The sequence below is a fragment of the Idiotropiscis lumnitzeri genome, chromosome 5, assembly GCF_059441095.1.
Source record: "Idiotropiscis lumnitzeri isolate Australia: NSW breed Sydney's pygmy pipehorse chromosome 5, RoL_Ilum_1.0, whole genome shotgun sequence".
In the NCBI taxonomy this organism is placed as follows: domain Eukaryota; kingdom Metazoa; phylum Chordata; class Actinopteri; order Syngnathiformes; family Syngnathidae; genus Idiotropiscis; species Idiotropiscis lumnitzeri.
This window is the reverse complement of record NC_142395.1, coordinates 17,131,014-17,153,002: the sequence shown is the minus strand read 5'-3', so window position 1 is coordinate 17,153,002 and position 21,989 is coordinate 17,131,014. Positions and strand designations below refer to the sequence as shown.

General features: G+C 41.5%; 1 protein-coding gene across 2 annotated transcripts in view; it reads right to left on the bottom strand.

Moving 5' to 3' along the window:
- Window positions 1–538: 538 nt before the first annotated feature.
- cdh8 (cadherin 8) overlaps window positions 539–21,989 on the bottom strand; it is a 126,994-nt gene continuing 105,543 nt past the window's right edge. The window contains exons 8-12 of one of the 2 annotated variants that reach the window (XM_088295830.1): window positions 12,784–12,920; window positions 9,856–9,977; window positions 9,110–9,227; window positions 3,997–4,248; window positions 539–2,164 (exon numbers count right to left, since the gene is read on the bottom strand). In XM_088295830.1, the coding sequence (XP_088151956.1) occupies window positions 1,671–2,164; window positions 3,997–4,248; window positions 9,110–9,227; window positions 9,856–9,977; window positions 12,784–12,920 (1,123 nt within the window). In that variant the 3' untranslated portion in view covers window positions 539–1,670. The remainder of the gene's footprint in view (window positions 2,165–3,996; window positions 4,249–9,109; window positions 9,228–9,855; window positions 9,978–12,783; window positions 12,921–21,989) is intronic. The other variant, XM_088295831.1, reaches the window with a different exon arrangement.

The following is a 21,989-nucleotide window of genomic DNA, read 5'->3' as shown; positions in this document are numbered from 1 at the left end:
AAAATTGAACTTAATCTCTCGCCAGTAAGGCGTCTTTTAAATTATTAAGTTATCAAACTCTAAATTTTACAGCAAACTCTCAAATGACCCTAAACCCAAACAATAACTACCAAAACAAATCCTGACCCCTAACTCTGTAACGCTAAACCCAATTTTAAACTTCACCAACCATATCCGCTGACACTTACCCAAACACTATCACTTGACAGAAATTGAACCTTCTTGAGACATATGATAATACATCTGAAATAGTTGTAGAGTTCTGTACACTTGTGGACATCCTGCGTTTCATAAAAAACAACAATTGATGTTGTTTTCCTAAAACAAAAAGATGTAGGAAGTTTGTTTTGCATTTTGTTCCCTTAATGTACCTAATGTGATGTGATATGAACCGAACCCGGCCTTTAAAATCAAGGTACGTATCCAACTGTAGTCAATATGTCGGTCATCTCGGAGGCGCGTTGCTTCCTCTCCAAGTCGATCCTCTTCTGTAACGCCCTTCGCACCGCTCCGTAAGTAGCAGACAGCACCCATTCAACGCTATTTATAAAAATATATTTGAACAAGTAGGAAACAATACAGGGTAATCTGGAGCGATTACAATACAGGGGAGTAAATAATTGAACATACACACTGATAAGCATTGAACGCACAGCAGAAAAGGTGAGCAGAAGGTAGAACACGCTCGTCGGTATATCGTTGAGTCTACTGTCTTATTACATTTCGGAAATTTGAAATTCTCAACCAGCCTTGTCTGAAACTAATGACGCTAGCAGAAATGCTATGTACAGCACAAGCCATTTTTTTCTTTACTCGTATCATACAGCGTATGCACAATATGCACATGGGCTGGATTTGTGTCTTTTTTTTCCCTGTCGAATCAAATGCTGATTTAGCGGGTAGCAGAAAGATGCTAACGCCGCGACCAATCTATATCTTGGGCTATGCCCACTTATTTGTGGAAGTTTTCAGCATGGAAAGGAATAAGATGTAGAAAAACGTATGAAAGGCAATGAAGAATCAACACAAAAGAAAACAACTTGCTTCTGTAAAAAGAAGGCCTCAAGAGTTTCTACATTTTTTGTTGTTGTTGTCCTCACGTCTTTTTATAGGCTAGCTCGATGGCGACGGGGCCACCTGTAGCATGTAAATACAAAGAGTTGTATAAAGCGTAGTTTATAAATGTGGCCACCATAGAGAGAACATATCAAATGATAACAAAGTCACTTTTTTTTTCAAAGCCAACACCCTTTTTTGTCTTTTTGTAGTTCAAATCCTCGCATACATTCATTGTTGTAAGGTAGACCAAGTATTGCTTTTAAGTCCGTTCAAGATTCTCTGACTGGACAGGGCCAACCGGCTCTCTGCTACTGGAAGTCACAGCAATGACTAACACCCAAAACACTGCTAGACACTCCACAACGGAATCTAAAGTTTTTACACTCCACAAGAATCTCCTAGTAAAAAGACGGTTTGTTTTGGCTCAACGATTACGATGTGAATGACTGCTATAACTCGACTCTAGGAAGAATACAAAAAAGTGGCCTGTGTTTTTTTTTCTTCTTGTTTTCTGTTTCTAAAAGCCGATAGAACTCTAGCGCATAATACACACGTGGACAGAAGAGAAAAGAAAATTCTGAAAGTCTTGTTTTTTTTGTTTTTTTTATAGGTCAGGTCTCGCGGTCACTCTCGCCCACTGAGTAGAGTTCGCCAAGTCTCCTGAAGCGAGGGCCCCACTCCCTGAGGTAGTCATAGTTCTGGTCCGAGTCGGATGACGTGGTCTCCAGCGAGCTGAGTGAGCCGGCAACCGATCCCCGGCCCTCGTAGCCGTAGATCTGGATGGAGTCGTACGGCGGTGCCGTGGGGTCATTGTCGGCCTCATGCAGCCGCACGTTGATGAACTCGTCCACGTCCACTCCGTTGGGACCCGAGTGGTGGCCGGCGCGCGGCATGAACTGCAGGTCGGGCTTTATGTCCTTGCGCGGCAGGTAGCCGTTGACGCCGTCCGGGTTCTGCAGGGTGGCGATGTCAAAGGCCTCCGTGTCCTCCTCGCCACCGCCCTCGTCATCGTAGCGGATGATGTTCTCGCGCACGTCCTCGTCGTCCTTGATGATGAGCGGCTCATTTTTGTGTCGCCGCAAAGTCACGAAGAGCACCACTATTACTATCCGAGAAAGACCGAAGCACAAAGGGGAAGAGACAGACATGGAGAAACGAGGTCAAGATTCCCCATCTCAAAGGTTTATACAAAAATGACATTATTTGTTGCATGTACAACTCAATTTTCAAGGAGTGGCAACCATTTCGCAACTAAAGACCAAATGTTCTGAAGCAAATTTTTGGAGTATGACTATCCAGTACGAATTGCCGCAACACTGACGTACAAGTAAACAAAATTTATTTTGTTGTCTAACTTATGACAGTGTGGTCAGTGTTAAGGCAATGAGACCATGTATAGTTTATATTCATACCGTAAACCATAGGTGTCAAAGTCGAGACCTGTGGGCCAGATCTGGCCCGAGACGTCATTTTATGTGGCCCGTGAGGGCAAATCATGTGCGCCAACTTCCTGTTTCAAGCACATTTTCCTCACTTTTAACAACACTGAGATATGAAATATCACCATTTATTTATTTCCAAAATTGTTGAACAAACAATTATTTACTGGCTTCTGAATTCAAAACTGGCTTTCCATCAATTTGTTGTGGGTATGTGATAACGTGATATGATCATACATTTATATGGGTTCACAGTCATAACGGCCCTCTGAGGGAAATCATGACGACGATGTGGCCTGTCCACAAAAAACTAAAGGAACAACTATAGGATCTGAGATTGTAGCATACAGTAGTTGCCCGTCTAATAATCAGTGTACACTCACTCCACCAGTTACACAACGTAGTGCAGCGGTCAGGCTGACGGCAACTGAAGCTATTCTCGCAACACAATTATGTATGCAAACAATGCAGTTGCGCAGATAGGTGGCACAATTGACGCGTTTGAGGTGACGAGACTCGGTGCGCGCAAAATCGCTCGAGTTGGTAAATTTGAACTGGAAGAGTATTGTTTTGCGCGTGACAGCCAATCGGCATCGAAATTGTACTTGCCACGTCACACACAATGTGTCATAAGAAAAAAAAATCTCACAACTTCCGGTACAGGACGAAATAATCATTGCAGTGTGTTGGCAGCGGGAGCTGTGCAACACAGCCAGCCACCTTCCAATATCGGGCCAGAGCCAAAAAGGCAGCAGGCTTGGAGAATGGTGAGCGAGGAAGTTGGCGGATCTAGTAAGTGTTTTGATTTGCTTACAGCTGCTTAACTTTGAACTAACATGGGAATAGCATTCTGCATTAGCCAAAGTTTTAGCCTAAGCACCAACCTTCTGATTGGGCTAGAGACGTTCCTATTTTTTTTTTTCTATGAAAGAATAAAGTGGAGCCCCTCCTCATCTCTGTAGTAGCATGGCGCAAATAAAGCAACTACGTTTGTAGCCCATCATCAAATTCATCTGAGAAAACATTTTATCTTCAATGTGACGTCGCATAAAAGTTTGATTAAGCATGGATTGATTGGTCATGACCGGAGAGTGCCGAAGAGACGACCGTTATGTTACGCTGTTCACATGTGAGTAACAATCTACGCAGTGTGCATTCGCGACGAGAGAGTGCGAGTTTGTGAGGTCGTGTGACAAGAGTGACAAGTACCCAAGGACACAAACTAGATCTTGTGACAGCTCCTTGGTCACACAAACTGGCAGGAAGTTAACCTCAAATGTTTTTTTCTGGTGGGGCAATTGGGATCACTAGGAGGAAATCCAGCAATCATCATGTCAAATCATTTGAGGGAGCTGAGGGAATTTCTTCTTTTCTGTTAACTCGTGCCAAAGAATCAATGTTTGGTAACCGAGAAGTGTCCAGGGGTCAAATCCAGCTCTTGTGTCTAGAGAACCGTCTAGAATTTTCGGGAGTTGGATCGTCGCGTGCCGAACCTCACCTAGGAGCAGGATGATGCAGGCCAGGATGGCGATGAGCGCCCCCATGCTGAGGCCGATGGGCAGGACGTAGGCCTCGATGTTACAGGACTGCACGATACCGTCCTTACTGCATCCGCACACCCGAATGGTCAGGGTGTTGGTGCTGCTCATGGGTGGGTTGCCATTGTCCGTCACGACAATGGGCAGAAAGTACATCTCCTGCTTCTGCCGCCGGAATGTGTCGTGCTTGGCCAGGACACTAATGGAGTTGTCTGCAAAAGAAGAGGGGAGGGGGTGCGAGAAGATGAGGAGTGAGAACTAATTTCACATCAGTCGGCGTCTCGCTTGTCTCGTGTTGATGGATTTCTGTGGTTTTGCTCAACGCCGCGATATGAGGAAGGCGAAGGGTGGCATGGCGAGATGGGAAAGGTGCCGGCTGCTCTTTTGAAAGCGCTCGCCAGAAGCCGCCTGCTCGTTAGCCGCCTCTCCTTATTAAATACTGGGCTTTCGTCTTATAAAAACTTGTGAAAGTCTAACCTTTGCCTCTCCCGCTGCCGGGCGGGAACAACACAGCGCTCAGCGGATGCAAACTTGATCAAAAAGATGCTCGCCAGGCAGGATGATTTGAGTAATTGATGCCAACATATGCTCACATTTATCGTCTCACAAGTGGCGGCGGGGAGCAAAGAACACTCAGCTTCCTGAGCACCGGAATGTCCCATCTCATTTGGATTGCTCGACACTTCGCGCTGAGGGAAACAAAGACGTGTTGTTTTGGAGTAAAGCTATCGGGTCATTTTCTAAGTAACCTTACACAGTAAAAATAGAAGTAAACACACGTGGCGCGCAGTGAATAAGCTTCAGATACAGTTTATCTTGTTAAGGCTCGCGGGGAAGCTGGAGTCGATCCCAGCTGAGTGGCCAACTACAGCCCGGTTGGTTGCCCTTCACAACGTGCAAAGAAAGACAAACATCCACATTCAGAGTGAGAATCAAAAATAATGGATTTTACTGGGACACCTTTTTGACACTTTGGGTGAGCGTTTTCGGGGCTTGGATCAAACCAAAGTGGCCCAATGGTTGCAAATTGTTCGGAAGATTTGCTGCAAACACGTTTCGCTCCTTACTGACTTGTGCCGAACTCGAACCGGGGTTATGCTGGTGGCACCTCAGAAGTCAGGAAATGCGTGGGTCAACTGCCAATTTGGTATCTGAGATTGGTTGGCCATGGGGGTTGTTTGGCTCCCATGTGCTTCCACTTAACTTGATCTCTGGTCGCTCCGATGATACTATCTTTGATGATGAGAAATTAGCAAGTCGATTTTACCGCAAAGTTGGCGATAAAGGGGAGGTAGGATTAACTCCCTTTATTGGAGCACAGGTGCATTTCATGAGGTCTTGGCTTCTTTTGGCTCTTTCATGAAGTCAACTGTGAAACTTCATTAGAAGCTGGGAAATTACCAAGTTGACTCTGTCACAAAGTTGATTTATTCTTTCGCAGGTGCATGTTGTTAATATGCGCTTAATATGAATGCTAGTTACGTTACAACTTCAGATGCTGGTATGCTTGCTTCACCTTCTCTGTCAAGTTGCCAACAGGGAGGGTGTTTGCGCCTTTTACAGGGGCTCGGGTGCGCTTCACGATGTCATTATATCTGCTAAGATGCACACCGGGGGAGTTTAGTTTCATTTGGCTTTCACATAAAGTCATGAGTACTCACTTGGAAGCGGGGAAATTTGCAGATCAACTTTGCTGCCAAGTTGTTGATTGCGCGTGTTTGGGGCAATCACCACGGGGGGCTCGGGTGTGTTCTGAGGGGTCATTATTGCTGCTCTGCTGTACTTTGTGCGGCACTCATGAGGGCTTGGCTCCCAAGTACTGAGCACAAAACCTAATTCAGAGAAATTTGCGGGTCAACTTAATTGCTACGTTGTTGTTGGACTGGGAATTTACTGTCATTATGTGGACTTGAGTTGTAATCTGGGGATTTTGTGCACATTGGATCTCACAAAAAGGCAACCCTCGTAACACCTATAATACCATATCAGAAGTCGGAAGAATTGAGGGTCGACTTTGCTAAAAAGTTGGCGATTTAGTAGATGAGGGATTTACAGACGTAATGGAAGCTCATATATGCTTGGTGAAGGCTTAGCTCCCACATAGTGTTAATTGGAGCCTCGTTGTGGTAATGACACGACCAAGGAAGTCATGAAATTCAAGACTGGACTTTTCAGAACGAGCAGTATCCAGGGTCAGAATTGTATTGTCATTCTGAGGGTTTGTTGCTGCAATCAACCGCAAGGCTGCGATATGAGCTTTTCTTTGTATTGACAGATTCAACCAGTTGTAGGGAGCACTAAAAGTTCAATCCGTTGAAGAGCATTTTTCCACTAGTGTGTGGGCCGTTCCCGTGATTACACTCATCACGCCAAACAAAAGCGGCACACGGGGGCCCGTCTGACACTCGTCAGTCAAGTGTCTGCCGCCACCTCCGCCAGACAGAAATAGTCGCTGAAATGGCGATGGTGGGCCTCTTTCAGGCGCTATAGACAAGTGGCTGGTGCGCCGTGTACGATATAGAGAAAGAATGGCAGCACATATTTGCTTTGATTCCTGCTAGGGTTACATTGTGTGTGAGAACAAACGCACCCTCGACTCGCTGGAGACACGAGCAAGACAAAGAAAGAAAGAACAACAGCGCCTGTTTTGATCCAACGTGTCGCCTTGAAACAACCGCGAGAAGCTTGTAAAAGAGTAGAACCTTTATGACTCACTTTTGATCCAGTGTTGTATAGGTTACACTTGGACCAAATGTTTTTTTTCCCCACTCCACTAGGCAAGCTGATATCAAAACGGGAGGTTATCTGACCTAATAAGAAGACTACAGAAATTAATTTGCGGAAAAGGCACAATAAAAAATATTTGCATAAAGATGAAATGATATGGGGATCCAAATAATACACAGTTAACTCCGTAATAATAGATTGATGCAAATGAAAACAAGTTGAATGAAAGGTTACTGTAAGAACGATACAGAAACAATAGAAAATTTGCACAATTATATTAAATATGAATAGGAGTGGAACAGAAAATAAATACTATGAACATATATAAACAATAATAATAATGCATAGATCATAAAATATATCATAATAAAATACAAGGAAACAAATTGAATAAACGATGAAATGATGATATAAGATAAACAATAGTAATATTAAAAAACAATTATCAATATAATTGAATAGTGTAGACAGTGAATACCAGAAAAATAATATATGATATGAACAATATGAAATAAAATTCAGGAAAAAACAAGGGAAAAATATATAAATTACTATTAATTGGAATATAAATGAGTCAAAATAATTGAGTAAGAGAATGAACATTGAGTATACAGTTCAAAGTAAACAAAGATCAAATAATAATGACAATACAATAAAACATCTCATTGGCTCATTAGGACAATGGAACATAAAAGAATAAAAAAGTCAGGAGAAATTTCACAAGCAGACCCAACTTAATAGAATGTCTGTAACACAGAAACCCCGTTCAGGTAAAATTAATAAATCTGAAAAAATGGACATGACTCTTTTTCACAGACTATATGTAATATCCCACATCTCTGACGTTAGGAGTGTGATGGGAAGAAAGAAATACATTTAATAAGTTTACAATTGTTCTGTAACATAGCACCAAAGTAAGAAAACAATTGAATTTTCTATGGAGAGTAACAAATAGTGTTTTTTTTCTTCCCTCAACTATGACCTGATTTTGATGGCCTCTCGGAGCCGTCAGAGGCAGGCTGCAGTATGTTAGCCTGCAGCCCGTGCGCCCAAACAGAAGGCTGCTACCATATGAATACATTTTCGCCGTGAGCTGAAAACATTACACGTCACGGTGAACACAGCTTGTTCACCGCCACTTTGGACCAGCAGAGAAAAAATATATATACACAAGTACAAGGAAAAAAAAAAAATCAAGCAATGAGCATATTGTGTAGATAAACGTAGCGCCATCTGCCACGAGGTAGCGAGGAAGTCACCCTACATTGAGCAGCAAAACTAGCAGGACGAACCCATTTGGATCTCGTTGGTTTGTCTTCACTCACAGTGCACTGGTGTCCAACATCTGTTAAGTGGGAACGCCACTTCAACATACCTCGTGTTGTCAAATCATAAATTCAACCAATGTTTTGGGGAGATAAAAACAAATCATCTTTTAATGTTGCACAAAATAACATGAGAGAAAGTATCAAATGATTAATCCTCTGCTTGTGTTTTGCCCTTTTTTTTGTTTTGCGACGCTGCATCACCGCACATTCTTTCTTGTGTATTGTAGGTGCACCATTTTTTTTTGCTGTTTGTCAGATTTACTATAAACATTTAGATGTAAGAGGCATATCTGGAGTTGGAATTGCCTTGCAATGATATGATAATGTCACAAGATCCGGTAATAGAGGGAACAGCCATCTAGTCACAAATACACAATACATACATCTGCGGAAATCATCCTCAGCTGACCTCGACTTTGCACGTTGTGAGTCAGTAGGGGAGAAAAGTTCAAAAGTCTCCTTAATTCCACTTCCTTTGACAAAGCAGAGTCTGGGGACTCTTGACTTGGGCTTTCCTATCTCTGGGGTTAAAGTTAACAAGGTGGTGGAAAAAAAAAAAGTCAAAATCAACATTTTGTGTTCTTTTTCGGAAATCAAAATTGCGACAAGTGTAACAGCTATAAATCTAACAAAAATGTAATTTTATTATTTATATCCCAGTGCTGTATTTTTAGGGGGAAGCTTTTCTCCAGTCAGAATTCATCTAACTTGTGTTGCCAGGCAGATTTCATAGTACACCTTCAGACTCATCTGTGTGAGTGAACACGCTCTTAGAGTTGATAGACAGTTGCGATAGCCATTCAGATCACGAGTTGGTTTCAGTGAGCCTTCTAGCGGGTCTTACATGGAAGGTGACAAACGTGTCATGTGATTTGATAATCACTAGAAAGAGGGCAGCGCGATGCGTAATCAACAAATCCACACCAGACAGTCAAACCCGGTGACTGTTCGAAAATCTAAAAGACATCACAAAGCCATTCCTTAAGGAATCCCGATCTACGCATTTTCATTTGCTCACCTTGGTTGTTCTTAATAGTGAAGTTGGGGTTGTTGAGCATCTCGGGCACCAGGCGGTACTCAAAGTAGTGGCCCTGGATCGGGTCATCTCTGTCCACGGCGCTGACCGTTTGGATCACCTGCGTTGGGATTAAAAAAAAAAGGGATAGATACTCATCGCATGTGTTGGAATATTTGCTCGTCACCGCTCGGAGATTTGGATTCTTATCATCAAGGTTTTGTCCGGTCCGCTTCAAGCATCTTGGCTCTATCCGCTAATCTGTCATCAGTTGTCTTATCGCACGCTCGGATTGATTGGGAATTAGAATTCAGGAGCCTGTAGAACGGTTTTGGCTCCTTTTTTTTTTCCTCCCGTCCAATAAAAGTGCATCCGACACATGTAGTTGCCTTGAATGAGGTCGATTGATGAGAAGGCAGGTGGGGGAATGCTAAGCACCGGTCTGAGACTTTTTTGGCAGGGCGATGCATTGTGCCATCTGGAGGAGGCCACATGAAAAACATTCTCAACTGACGATGCCATGATCAATCCTGACGGCTAAGTCCCCGATCCCCTCCTTCTCTCAGCGATTTTTTTTTTTTTTTACAACGCCAGACCCTCGACCTCCGAGGCTTCTCTGCGAAATAATTAAGGCCATAATTCACCGTGGCCAATCATTAAGGGGGCGGAAAGAGGGAGAAAGGAGAGTGACGGATGGCTGCTTTGATGAACGAGCATCTACCGCATTTTTTTTCTGCCTTTTCCCTTACCTGGCCGGGTTTTCCATTTTCACACAAAAAGGCCTCATATTCGGTGGCAAACTCTGGGGCGTTGTCGTTTATATCCATGACCCGAATGGCCACCACCGCCCGGGATATCTGACTGTGGTTACCTAGGAGACAGAGGGATGGATGGAAGACAGAAGATCCATTCAGCAAAATACAAAACAAAACGACGGGTGCATGAAAATTGCAAGTACATTTCATGACCTAGTTTTAATTTCCTTTGTTTTTTTCATCTTTATTTCTCCCTTCATTTCCGGAGCTGATGGGAGGAACGCATGATAAGCCACATCAATCTACCTTTCAGCGATGCAAAAACAGAAAAGACAACTCAAAGTGCTTTTGAACACCTGCCGGCCTTCTTGCATCCCCCCCATGTTTAAAACGTGTTCAAGAAACAACAACAAAAAAAAAAAAACACGCCCGCTCGCACGAACTGACTTCCATTTAATCTGTCCACCAGAAACGCTCGCAACAGATTTAGGGTCAACCTAGCGTAAGAGGCCTCACACTTTAAAGCCATAGCTCACTGAGCAGAAGGCTTGCAAGGGTAGCGAACGTTGAGTTTCGTCAGGGCTCGTAAAACATTATAAAAAATTGTAGATATCCTTATCAGAAAACCATTTATTTCTTGAATCCATTGTTCGGCAAACAGTAACACTCTCGTTGGCTTTGGTTTTTAGCCTGATTTTTTTTTTGCATGTTTGGACGAGATCAAGGACAGTAAATATATATAAATACCAACCTGAAAGTAATAAAGATCGTTAAACATTCGCCTAACCACAACCCAGAATCCAAACAACCGGAGCCCGGAAAAATACAAATACAAAAATACTAATTCCAAACCTGCAATATCATGATTCCCAATTTGTGGCACACCTAACCCTCAATACCACCATAAAAAAGTCATTAAAACAAAGACAGTGGCTATACTCCAAGACTTTTGCCCGGAGCTGTATATGAAGTTAACACTGAACACTGTCGTTAGAATAATTTGCATTTAAACCGTGACGGCATTAAAGCACACTCTGAGTTTTGATTGAATTAAAACAGCTCACTAGTCAATTTGCGCAAGAACATTAACATGTATCGAGTAAACACTTTTTTTTTTTTTAAACACAGACATGCCTTACAGATTAAAGAACATCTGCAAAGCACAAAAAAACTCACTGACGAGGTGGAAAATCTTTGCCGGCAGAGCTACAAACAGCTTTAGCCTGTACGCAACGCTTTTATTTGCATACAGATTGTTTCAGGGGGGCTGTATGTCGCGATAAAGCTTAATGTAGCCCTTAAAGCTACTGGAACAGAAATTTACACTGCTTGTAACTTGTCTGTCTCCACCTCTTCATGCTTAATCAAAGGAGGTGCACGTTAATTGCCAGGCTAAACGAAAGCTGTCGCAATGTTTTTTTTGTTTTTTTTTTTTCAGGAGGGGTTCGTCCCGTTGGCGTGAGGAGTCGAACGTCTTACTCTGATAAGCCGCCGCTGCCGTTGTCGACATCGTGCCTGGCGGGCGTACATCTCGAGCCTGCCTGCTGGCGAAGTGACTGCGGGTTGCAGATAGCGGTGGCTCGCAACAACACGTTATTGAGAGTTTGCAAGGATTAATGCCACTCGGGGGGTGGTTGGGGAGGTTTGGGGCAATGCGGCAGCTTGATGTGAAAGGGGCTAAGCAAAGAAGATGGCTGGGAAGTAGTAATAATATTACATTTCAAGTTTCCTCTTTTTGGGGGACGCCATTAGCCACTTTCAACACTAAATTCCCAGTAAATTGACGCATCTGAGGCGTGACGGTAGAGCCGGCATTTATTCGTCTTTTTCAGCTGCAACAGAGCTGCCAGATGACATCTGACTAATCACATTCTTTCCCCCGAGTGCTGCTGTGGAGGGGGGAGTCACAAGAGGGAGTGAGGGTGGTCGTCTCTGCCCTTAATCCATCCATCACTGCCGCGCTGCCAGTTGAGCCCCTTCTTTACAGCTTACCTTTCTCATCCCGACAATGCCACACAGGACCAGTTTAAGGAATGGCGTGTGTTGTAGAGAGCAAATTACCGCCGCCAAGCTCAAAGTGAGATGTATAGAGATGTTAAAATAAGATCATAGCCACTGTAGGATATTAGCAACACACTGAAAAAGTAAAATAGCTCAACGGATGCTTTTGAATGGCTCAGAAGACCAAAAGACCAAAGACTGGCTCCCAAAATAAATAAATAAAAAGTTCTGCTTCAAGCCTGTAAACTGCAACTACTTAAACAGGGGCCAGGGCACAGTCCTGTGCGCAAGGTACCGATCAACGTACTGTGATGGGAACACTTCAAGACTCCAAGCTTATAATCTACATCAGCTTCATTGGAAATATTAAATGAAATGCAAATACTCAAATGTGCCACATCACGCATTTATTGTATTCATTACTGACCCGAACCATTTCCACTCTTCCCTTTCATACGATCTACCTCTAAAGCTGATAAAATATCCAGCTCGACATGACAGCTCTGCCGTTATGCATTTGACGTGTCAACTTACAGAGAATACACCGTGAAAGGTGCAAATGGCAAACCCAGACCTAAGAAATTTGAAAATACCATTACGACTCTCCAGCCACTTTCCAAATGTACCCCCATTCACATATACAGGCGCTGAATTACTGACAAAAACATCAAGACTACATTTAGTCACCTGTGCCCTTTCACCCAGATAATGAGGCACATCTCATTTCCACCGTCCTACTTGAGATACTACCTCCCAAGGTTCAAGGACTTCGATCCCCCCCATTCAATGCTCGTAAATTTTATGCAGAAAGGCGAACCAAAGGAAAAAAAAAAAGCTGAAAAAAAAGCTGATCTTGACTGGCCCCTATAAATATATTAAACATTGCATCTTCTGGAGCTGAATGTCCATAACGGAACTTACGGACTTCAGTGGCGGTGACAGTGATGTTGTGCCACGTGTCCGTCTCTCGGTCGAGTGGTTTGGCTAGCGTGATCTTGCCGTCATCAACGTTGATGTTGAACTGCCTCTCCAGGTCTGTGTGCCGGTCAATAAAGTACCTGTAAGGGGGGGGAGACATTTGAGCCCAAAAAAAAAAACAAACAGCAGCACGGGAAAAGGAATTCCACATGTGGGCCCATTGAAGTCGTGCATAATCAATAATTATCCCCAGAGGAATAATTACACAAGCAGCAGGGGGCATTAAAGATTACTCAGGTCCGAGAGAACATCCCACCAACCCTCGGCCTGATCGAGGCGACAGCCTCGCTGTTTAAAAGACCATTAGTGCTTGTTGTGTCAGGAAAAGAGATGTGGTGCTGTTAACCTCATTTGGGATCTGTCAACAATCAATGATGGCTCCAAAAGGAGTGAGGACAGCGGTGAGAATAAATAAATAAATAAACAACACCTGCCACAGGCTTCATCGATCAACTTGAAACTTGGCAGAATGCACCAAAAACTCTCAAAGACCACACCGAGCTAAAAAACAAAAAAAAGTTTGCCAGTTTGCCAAAGGTGGCACATTCCAAGGGTCATACAAAGGAATTCAGCCAGTTAATTAGAAAAACTGCTTCTCATGAGCGAGTATAAATAGTTCAGGTTTCAGCGCTACATTTTAATCAGAACAAACGAAAATAAGAACTCGTGCCAACACTGATCAAGGAGTTTGACATTTTAGTTTTAAGCAACCACTTTTGACGTGTTAAAAAAAATACTAAAAATGCCCCATGCACCAGTTTCACCAGTAGACAGAATCTATCAGATATTATATCAGGACGCACAAAAAAGTCTCAAGGACTAAAATTTAATAGGAAGTCGTCCTTTGTGGCTTTAAAGGGGAAGTCAAACCCCCAAAAATATTTTGCAATATTTATATATATATATATTTATATAATTCTGATTAATATCGCCTTTGGTGAATATGAGTTAAGTAGCAAAATCCACCCATTTTTAGCCATCTCAGGGGGGGCGGCCATTTTGTCACTTCTATCGACTGCTACAGAAAGCGTGCGCTATGATTGGACAAGTCTATCACAACAGGAAGATGTGTAAGTCTCAAGGTTGCATGCCATGTCAAAGATGATCACTTGGGGACATTTTTTTTTTGTCTTTAAACTATTGTCCAAAAGTAGCGCGGACTTTGGGAACAAATAGGTTAAAAAAAAAAAACATCTAGAATGAAGACTGCAGGTTGGTGGCTTTTATGGTGTCCATTCAGATTCTAACTTATGAATTTCCTTTAGCGGTTTCCTCTTGTGACTGGCTGGCTTTGTAAAGTCTTCAAAACAGTGAAAAAATTCAGAAAATTCTTGCAGCACCAGCAGCCTGCATTGAAAGTGGACCGGCACATAAAAGCACATTTTTTCTTGCAGCTCTTCTCTGTGAAATCGTTCTCTTTGAATGCTGGAAACCAGCGCGGCACCGATTCTCAGGCCGAGCTACGACGCACACACGGCTAAAAGAAAGACACAGGGTCGTTTCTCGTTTCACATATTTCGCTCACCGTTACATGTGACCACCATGAACATCCCACTCGAGACAGAATGAGAAAACAGCTCACATGCTGATAACCCCGCTTGTAATTGTCCTTCGTCTGTCCATTTCCGATACAGATTCAGAAAAGTCTGGACAATGGTGGGCAGGCAAGACGTTGGTGAGTGGTTATGAGATAAAACTACAGCGTTCCCATTTCCAACAAAAGCAGTTTAATTTACATTTTTTTTCACCAATTTGGCGCCCGAGGACAGATTTTATGATTTAACTTTTTCTTACAAAAGAAATCTAATAGCATTGTTTTTAAAAATCACCCAATTTAAAAATATAATAAGATTTAATTATAGATTGAATTCCTCATGATTTCAAATAAAAAACCCAATAGAAACACGTCTGCTATGCATGTATAATATTTTTGTTGTTAATATGCACATTAGTTGCATAGATTAGGCCAATGAAGGCATTGAAGCGGGAAAAATAAGACTAATTACCATACTGACTAGTTGATTACTGATTAGCAATCATGTATTTACTTAATATATCTATAATAATTATATAATTATATATATATGTATATCTATAATAATTATATAATTAGATATATATATATAATTATATATATATATAAATAATATATATATGGTGATTAATACCTAACTTCGAAACCTAAACCCTTGATTAGTACCCTAACTCTTGACTTAAAACCGGGGTGGGCGATTTTGGTCCACAAGGGCTGCTGTTTTGCCCTCTTTTAGATACAATACAATACAACTTTATTCATCACAACAGCTGGAGCTGTAACAAAACGCTTTCCATATGGTGTAATAAAAATCTTTTAGAAAGGCACGGACAGCAGCCCTCAAGGACCGAAGTTGCCCACCCCAGATAAGACCATAGTTCTCAAACTGTGGTCTTTGAGGGTCACTTCCCTGCATGTTTTAGATGTCTCCCTCCTCCAACACACTTGATTCAAACGATCAGGACTGTTATCAGGCTTTTAAAGTGCTTGCAGATGAACTGATCATATAAATCAGGTGTGTTGGAGGAAAGAGACATCTAAGACAAACAGGTGGCGGCCCTCGAGGACCAGAGCTGCCGTCCCCTGCTTCCTCGAGGACCGGTCCCCTGCCTGTCTTCCATCTCGCGCTGCTGCAACACACCTGATTCAACAGATTAGGATCATTATCTAGCTTCTTCTTTTAAACCCTGACCCTTCACTTGAGATCTGATTTGAAACATCCCCTCTTGATAAACAACCCTTCTTTGAAACCCCAACCGTAGTTTGAAACCTAAATCAAAACCCTTACCTGAAATGAAACCCCAACCCTGGCTCAAATCCCAATTTGAAACCCTATTTTGAAACCCAGCTTTAAGCAGAAAGAGAAGAGAATAAAATAAATAAAAGCAGTGGCCCAGATTCCAATTGTTGGAGAGACGTAGCGAGCCGTGACATTTCCATTTTTTTTATTATTTTTTTTAGATGAAATGGTGGAAACTCCTCGAGACGCCAGGCAGGGGGAGACGTCCACCAGGACCTTCGAAAAAACTGCACTCCCCCCCACCCGTCTCCCCTCTCTTCCCTTCCCTGGCCCCCCGCAAAAGCACTTTCAAGACAGGCCGACAGCAGCAAACCACTTGGGAGCGCAGCAGTTGCAGGAGAATCTCTTCTCCAGCTTCTTGACAGCCTCACGCCCGAGCGACGAGACACAGCCTGAAATGTTCTGCCACCTGTCACTCAAACTGACAGCTCGCTGTGAGAAAGAATTAAAAGCAAATAAAAAAATATATATATATCTATAAAATCGCAACCCGCTTTGCCATTTTTCTTCTCCAAGTGTGATGATGTGAACCACAAAGCGAGTATAAGCATGACCTGCCTTTAAGCGCTTCTGCATCATAAAGGAACATTCTGACTGATATTTCACGCGGTGTTTGTTTGGTTTCACTTCTTGTTGCCGTAAAAGACTTGCAAATCAATTATTTAAAGCGCACAAAGTATCCTGATCCTGCGCAAAGGAGCATTTGTTTTGGAGTTTGGTTTATTTTTAGCTCCGATAAATGCTCAGAACTTTCAAAGTTTTATGTACTGTGAAGTCAAATAGATATATTTTTTTTCATTTTAAGTATTTAAATTTAAACAACCAAAACATTCAGTTTTTTTTTTATTTGTGTGTTTAGTTTGTAATTGTGTTTAAAATCCTGGATGAAAAATACAAAATGCCTTTCCCTTCCAGTTAAATTCAATTGAATTCCAATCAATTCCAATAACTCCAACAGCCAAAATGTTATTTTTCATTTAGAGTTATCCATTTCTTAGTACCAATGAAAGTGTTTTATTTTTGGTTTTAATCAAATTCAATAACATTGATTTTTTTTTTTGTTTAATGATCAATATTTTTTTTAATTAAAAAAACAAATATCTTTGTTTAATGCATCCAAATTAAAGAAACATAATTTCAGCCAAATTGTATAAAGGAAATTAAAAACAACAACCACATTGGTTTTTAATTCTTTCAATTCAAAATCATTACCCAAAAATGTTTTGCTTTGTTTTTTTTTTGGAATCATCTTCAAAATACTTCTTTTAATCTGTTTGGTAAAAAAGTGGAAATAAAAAGTCTGGGCTTTGTGACATAAACTAAATCATGACATTTTTCCCTCGCATTCATGTTTCCTAGAAACCGTACAACTCAATTGAACAAAATACATCCGTTTTCCATGAAGCAAGTGCAAATACGTAGGGCACAGCCGCTGCTGGACGTGGCTGTGTTCCGACTTAACCAACCTCATTCAAACTTTCGTTACACGGAAGTCAGCTTACGACTGTCGTAACTTTAAGTACTACTGATTACATCAAGTGAAGTTCAGCTGTTCCAGTAAGCTTTTCCGTCATTTTTTAAAATATTTTTTTGTCTTTCTAGCAGGAGACCGAAGGCTTTGTGCTAACATTAACTGCTATTTGGAACGATTCACAATAACGTCCAAATGGACTTTGGCCCCAGATATATGCAAACTAGAATATCCCCAGCGCATAATGCTGCCACCGGTTTTGGTGAGGAGCAGTACTGTTTGTGTGTCAAGTATCATTTTTGGCATCGATCTGGTCAATACCAATGTCGAGACAAATGAAAGCGAATGGACATTGATGTCATATGAACTGTGCAGTTCGTACTTGCCAAAAAATCTCCTTCAATGTTGCTGTCGGTCTCTTGGTTGTCTCCTTGGCCAGCTTCTTTTTTGTCAATTTTTGAGGAATGTCCACTTCCTGGTAATCTCCATGTTGTCTAATGACTACCGTCGCCGTGTTCCATATGGTATATTCAATGCCTTGTAAATACGTTGTACACTTTCTCTTGACTGATATCTCGGAACACTGGGATCCATCTGAAACTGTGGAGGTTCTCTGCGGACCATTGCTTGTGCTCAGCTGTGACAGGAAAATGTCAGGAAAAGCCGATTTGCACATCTGAACTTGATGTGGGTTTTTTCAGAGGGCAGGCACATATGGTAGAAGGTGCTTACTGATTGCCATCTGAACATATATTTGCCCTGTCTAAAATAGTTCCATTTCAAGTTTTATATATTTTTCTAACTTTGAATCACAAAAACCTGAAATTTAAACAAGCGTGTGTATTCTTTGTCTATGAACTGACAGGACATGCTTTTTATGCAACATACTCATAGTCGGGAAGATGTCAGCCGGTACATGGTTGTTTTTCAAAAATGTGTTTGTTTGACCTCAATGGAGGTTTTTACTGTACGGGGTGCCATGCTCGGAATGGATATCATCCGTCACTGTCCAGTGAAAAACGCACAACTCCTTCCCTCATATTTGTTTCTTTATCTTTCCTTCTTCAGACGGAGTCTGACACTGTCGCTGTTCGTTATGAAGTCACTTCTTATGTACCAGCTCACATTTTAAATATCACACAAAGATATTGCCCATGTAATAACTTTTCAACTCAGTGTGGGTCCCACGGGCGGTACGTCAGCTTACGCTCTCAAATAAATATTCTGGCTTCTCTAAAGTCAAATAAAATCTTTTCAAAGCTTGTCACAGCAGCCATATTTACGAATCGAGCGCAGTCACGGCTCAACCCCCGAAATCGCGTCGGGCAGCTGGCGAGATGTCACGTTGCGTCTTATTTGTGATCACTCAGGTAGAAATAACGGAGCCTCGGCGGCGAGCGATGCATGGCGGCAGAGGAGGAGGATGAAGGGGGTGGGAGGGGATTTCATGGAGTGTACCTGAAACGTTGTTGTTTGGATGCATTAAGCCAGGCTGAGGGCATGTGTGCGCAAGTCCCTTTAGTGGCTTTTCTGTCGGGTGCCGCAGCACTGAAAGCCTCTCTGAAGGGTTTCAAGGGGTGCGTGCGGCCATGGCGGATGGATAGCATGCAGGTTGATCACCTATACATCAATCAAACATAGTCAACATGCTGCGAGGAATGTCTTGAATGACTTTGTTGTTGGAGTGATGGCGTAATGCAATTCAATGTGGGGTAGCTACAAAACAAAACAACACTGGGATGGAGTGAAAACTCGTCTTCAGTATTAACAAAAATAGATGTTGGCTTCATCGAAGGACAGACCACATTATGACATTAGCTTCACAGAAGACTAAATTGTCTTTGAAGTTTACAAAAGCAATGGGTGTCATCATATATATTTTCCATTTTTAATTGGCAATTGAAACCAGAAAACAAAACAAAAAGGTATTATTCTGTTAGTTGGCTTTTAAACCAACATAACTAAAAAAAATAAATAAATAAAGACGAATATTTCATCATTCAATTTTAGGCACGGGTCAATAATAATCAGAAACACGTGCTGAAGGACTGAGCTTGATTGTAATATTATTTTAATTAGGCTACATTCACACTACAGGGTATGATGCCAAGTTTGGATTTCAACTTTTTATTTGGTTATGTCACTTCTAGGAATGTGTTCTTCAAGTGACATGCATGCGCACAAAACACAATACCGTAGTTTCCGTGTTTTTTGAATACGGTCACTCAGGTCTTAGTCCTGACGCAATTTTGGCAATTTCAAAGATTTGGTGGTTTACTAAACAGTGCCCCATATTTATCAGCTCTAAAGCATCATTTCACCACTTACAGTATTTTGTTTTGCTCCTTTGTATGACATTGCCTTTTTGGCAGCAACTGTTTTGTCAAATAATTTGCAAAAATTCAAATTTGTTAGCCATCAGGGTTAGGGTTAACCTAGCATGAACACAACCCATCAAATGATTTTCCAGCCATTTCGTAATATGAACAATTATGTATTGTTTATAAGGGACAACAATTGTGATCACTTTTGTGTTAGCCAGTCCTCCATCAAGCTTCTCCAGTTGGTCCAAAATGCTGCTGCTCGCCTCGTTTTTGGAGCTTGTAGAAGGGAGCACAGAACGCCAATACTGGCCTCCTTTTGCTGTTTTCCCTGTACATTTTAGAGTTCATTTTGAAATTCTTTTACGTTTTACTTATTTTTAGATCTTTAAATGGTCTCGCCCAATTGGACAGCTAAACAGCGCTGTGGCCAATTGCAGCCAATTGTGGAACTAAGACACTTTGACAGCGACTGTATAATGTGGTGTTTTGAATGGAATGGACACTTATTTTCCAGAGCCCATTGGATCTGCGTCTCTTCAATATTTGCCCCTGTAGATGAATAACTGAAATAATACTGCCAAACAATAAACAACAATAATCTGCCGGTGTCAATCAAAAGTAAATAGTAGCATATTATTTAAAGAGATACTTTTTCATAACATCCCGTCTTGGAATATGATTAGATTGTGCATGTTGAATTATTTTGAATCTTCTGAAATGTCATTTTGCTATATAACACAATAATTCAGAAAAACCAAATTTAGTGTATTAAAGAATGTGAGAAGCCAGGAGACAAAACAAAAATATAATGCACGTCATTATTCCTGATTCCCGCTACTGTTGCCGTTGATTATAAGTCATAATAGTGTGGTTTCTCTCCAAATTAATTGGAAAACCCGAGCACTCATGATTCGAAGAGACATAATACCACTGGGGCAACAGTCTTTTATAAGCCCGTGTGAAAGAACAAAGATTTGAGGGGCGTGACATAATGATAACAGCATACTTGGCTTCAATATGATTCCATCAAGTTCAAGTGGCGACGGTACATTACAGAAAAGTGTTTAGTGTGGGTGATGTATCGCGATGAGCCCTCAGAGCCTTTCACGTCGAGTTCCGCAATGAGATCGTCTGACATCTGCCATACATTAATCGACATCATCATCATCATCACGGACAAAACAGTTACTTTTTTTTTACCTCAAAGACAAGAGCTGTTTACAGCTTTTTAAAAGAAACAACTTCATGAGCGCTCTATGTTTTATTTAAAGCCAAAGATGAGTCAAGGCAATCGCAGTAAATTTTGGAATTTCCTCCACTTATGGCAGCGATTCTCAACTAGTGGCTTTGGATGCCAAAGTGGGTCTTGAGGTTTTTTAGGGCCACACAAAAATGTGCTCTTTATATATTTTCAATGTGTTCAGAAGTGGGTCACGACATTGAAACAATAGGAAAATGCGGGTTCCATGGTGACAAGAGTTAAAAGCCTCTGTCTGTGTGTGTGAGAGAGAGAGAGAGAGAGAGAGAGAGAGAGAGAGAGAGAGAGCGCGAGAGAGAGAGCACTTGTATTTTCTGTCAATGAAGCTCCATGTTTTTGTACAAGAGATGGAACTAATACTGTTTTAGCAAACATTCTTTGAGCTGCAGAAGGTGCCGCCATGGCTGACCAAATTCCTCCCTCCCGTGTGTACTATGATGCCGACATATCTATGGAGGAACACCTCAACTCACATAAGTGTGAATAAATAGTCTCAGGATGCGTTTGGAAGGATTTAATGGGCTGATTTTTTTTAGGAATATCCCATTTGACCCTAAAATGGTCTTGTTAAACCAAAACTGAGGACTTCCTATGGGGTTTTTCATTGTGGATTGTGAAGATTTTTTTGTGGGGCCATTCATGGTAGACATCCTTTCTAAACGTCATGTTACAAAGTGAAAATTGGCACTGGGTTGCTGAATTTTCACACACAAAGTGTTGAGCTGTGTTGGGAGTGGTGACTCGCCACCCCTATTAAACATATCCATGGACTAAAAACTGTAATTTCACACACAGAGTGGTCACCCTTCAGTGCAGTACATATAACCTTCCAGTAGGGTTTATTTATTTGAAAATGAACACATAGATCCAGAAATGACCAAAAACACCCCAAAAAAGTCCAAAAAAGACCTAGCGTCATTTGTCGTTTGGCCTCTTTAGACTTTTGGTAAGACTTTATTGGAATGTGGGTTCATTAGACTGTCATAATAATGTTAAGTCATGACACCTGTCATGAACATGAATGAATCCTTATGACAGTTGTCATTAAGTGTCATTCGGTAAATTATGTCACTTTTGATTCAAAGTTGACATTGTTTAAGGTGACAAAGAAATCTTAAAGTCAACTTAGCATCAAAATCTCGTTGCACACTTGAATACAATGACAATAAAGGGATTTCTAATTCTAATTCTAATTCTAGAAGTGACAATTTTTGATCGACATGTGTCATGTCATGATTATGACAGTCTTATGACATTGTAAT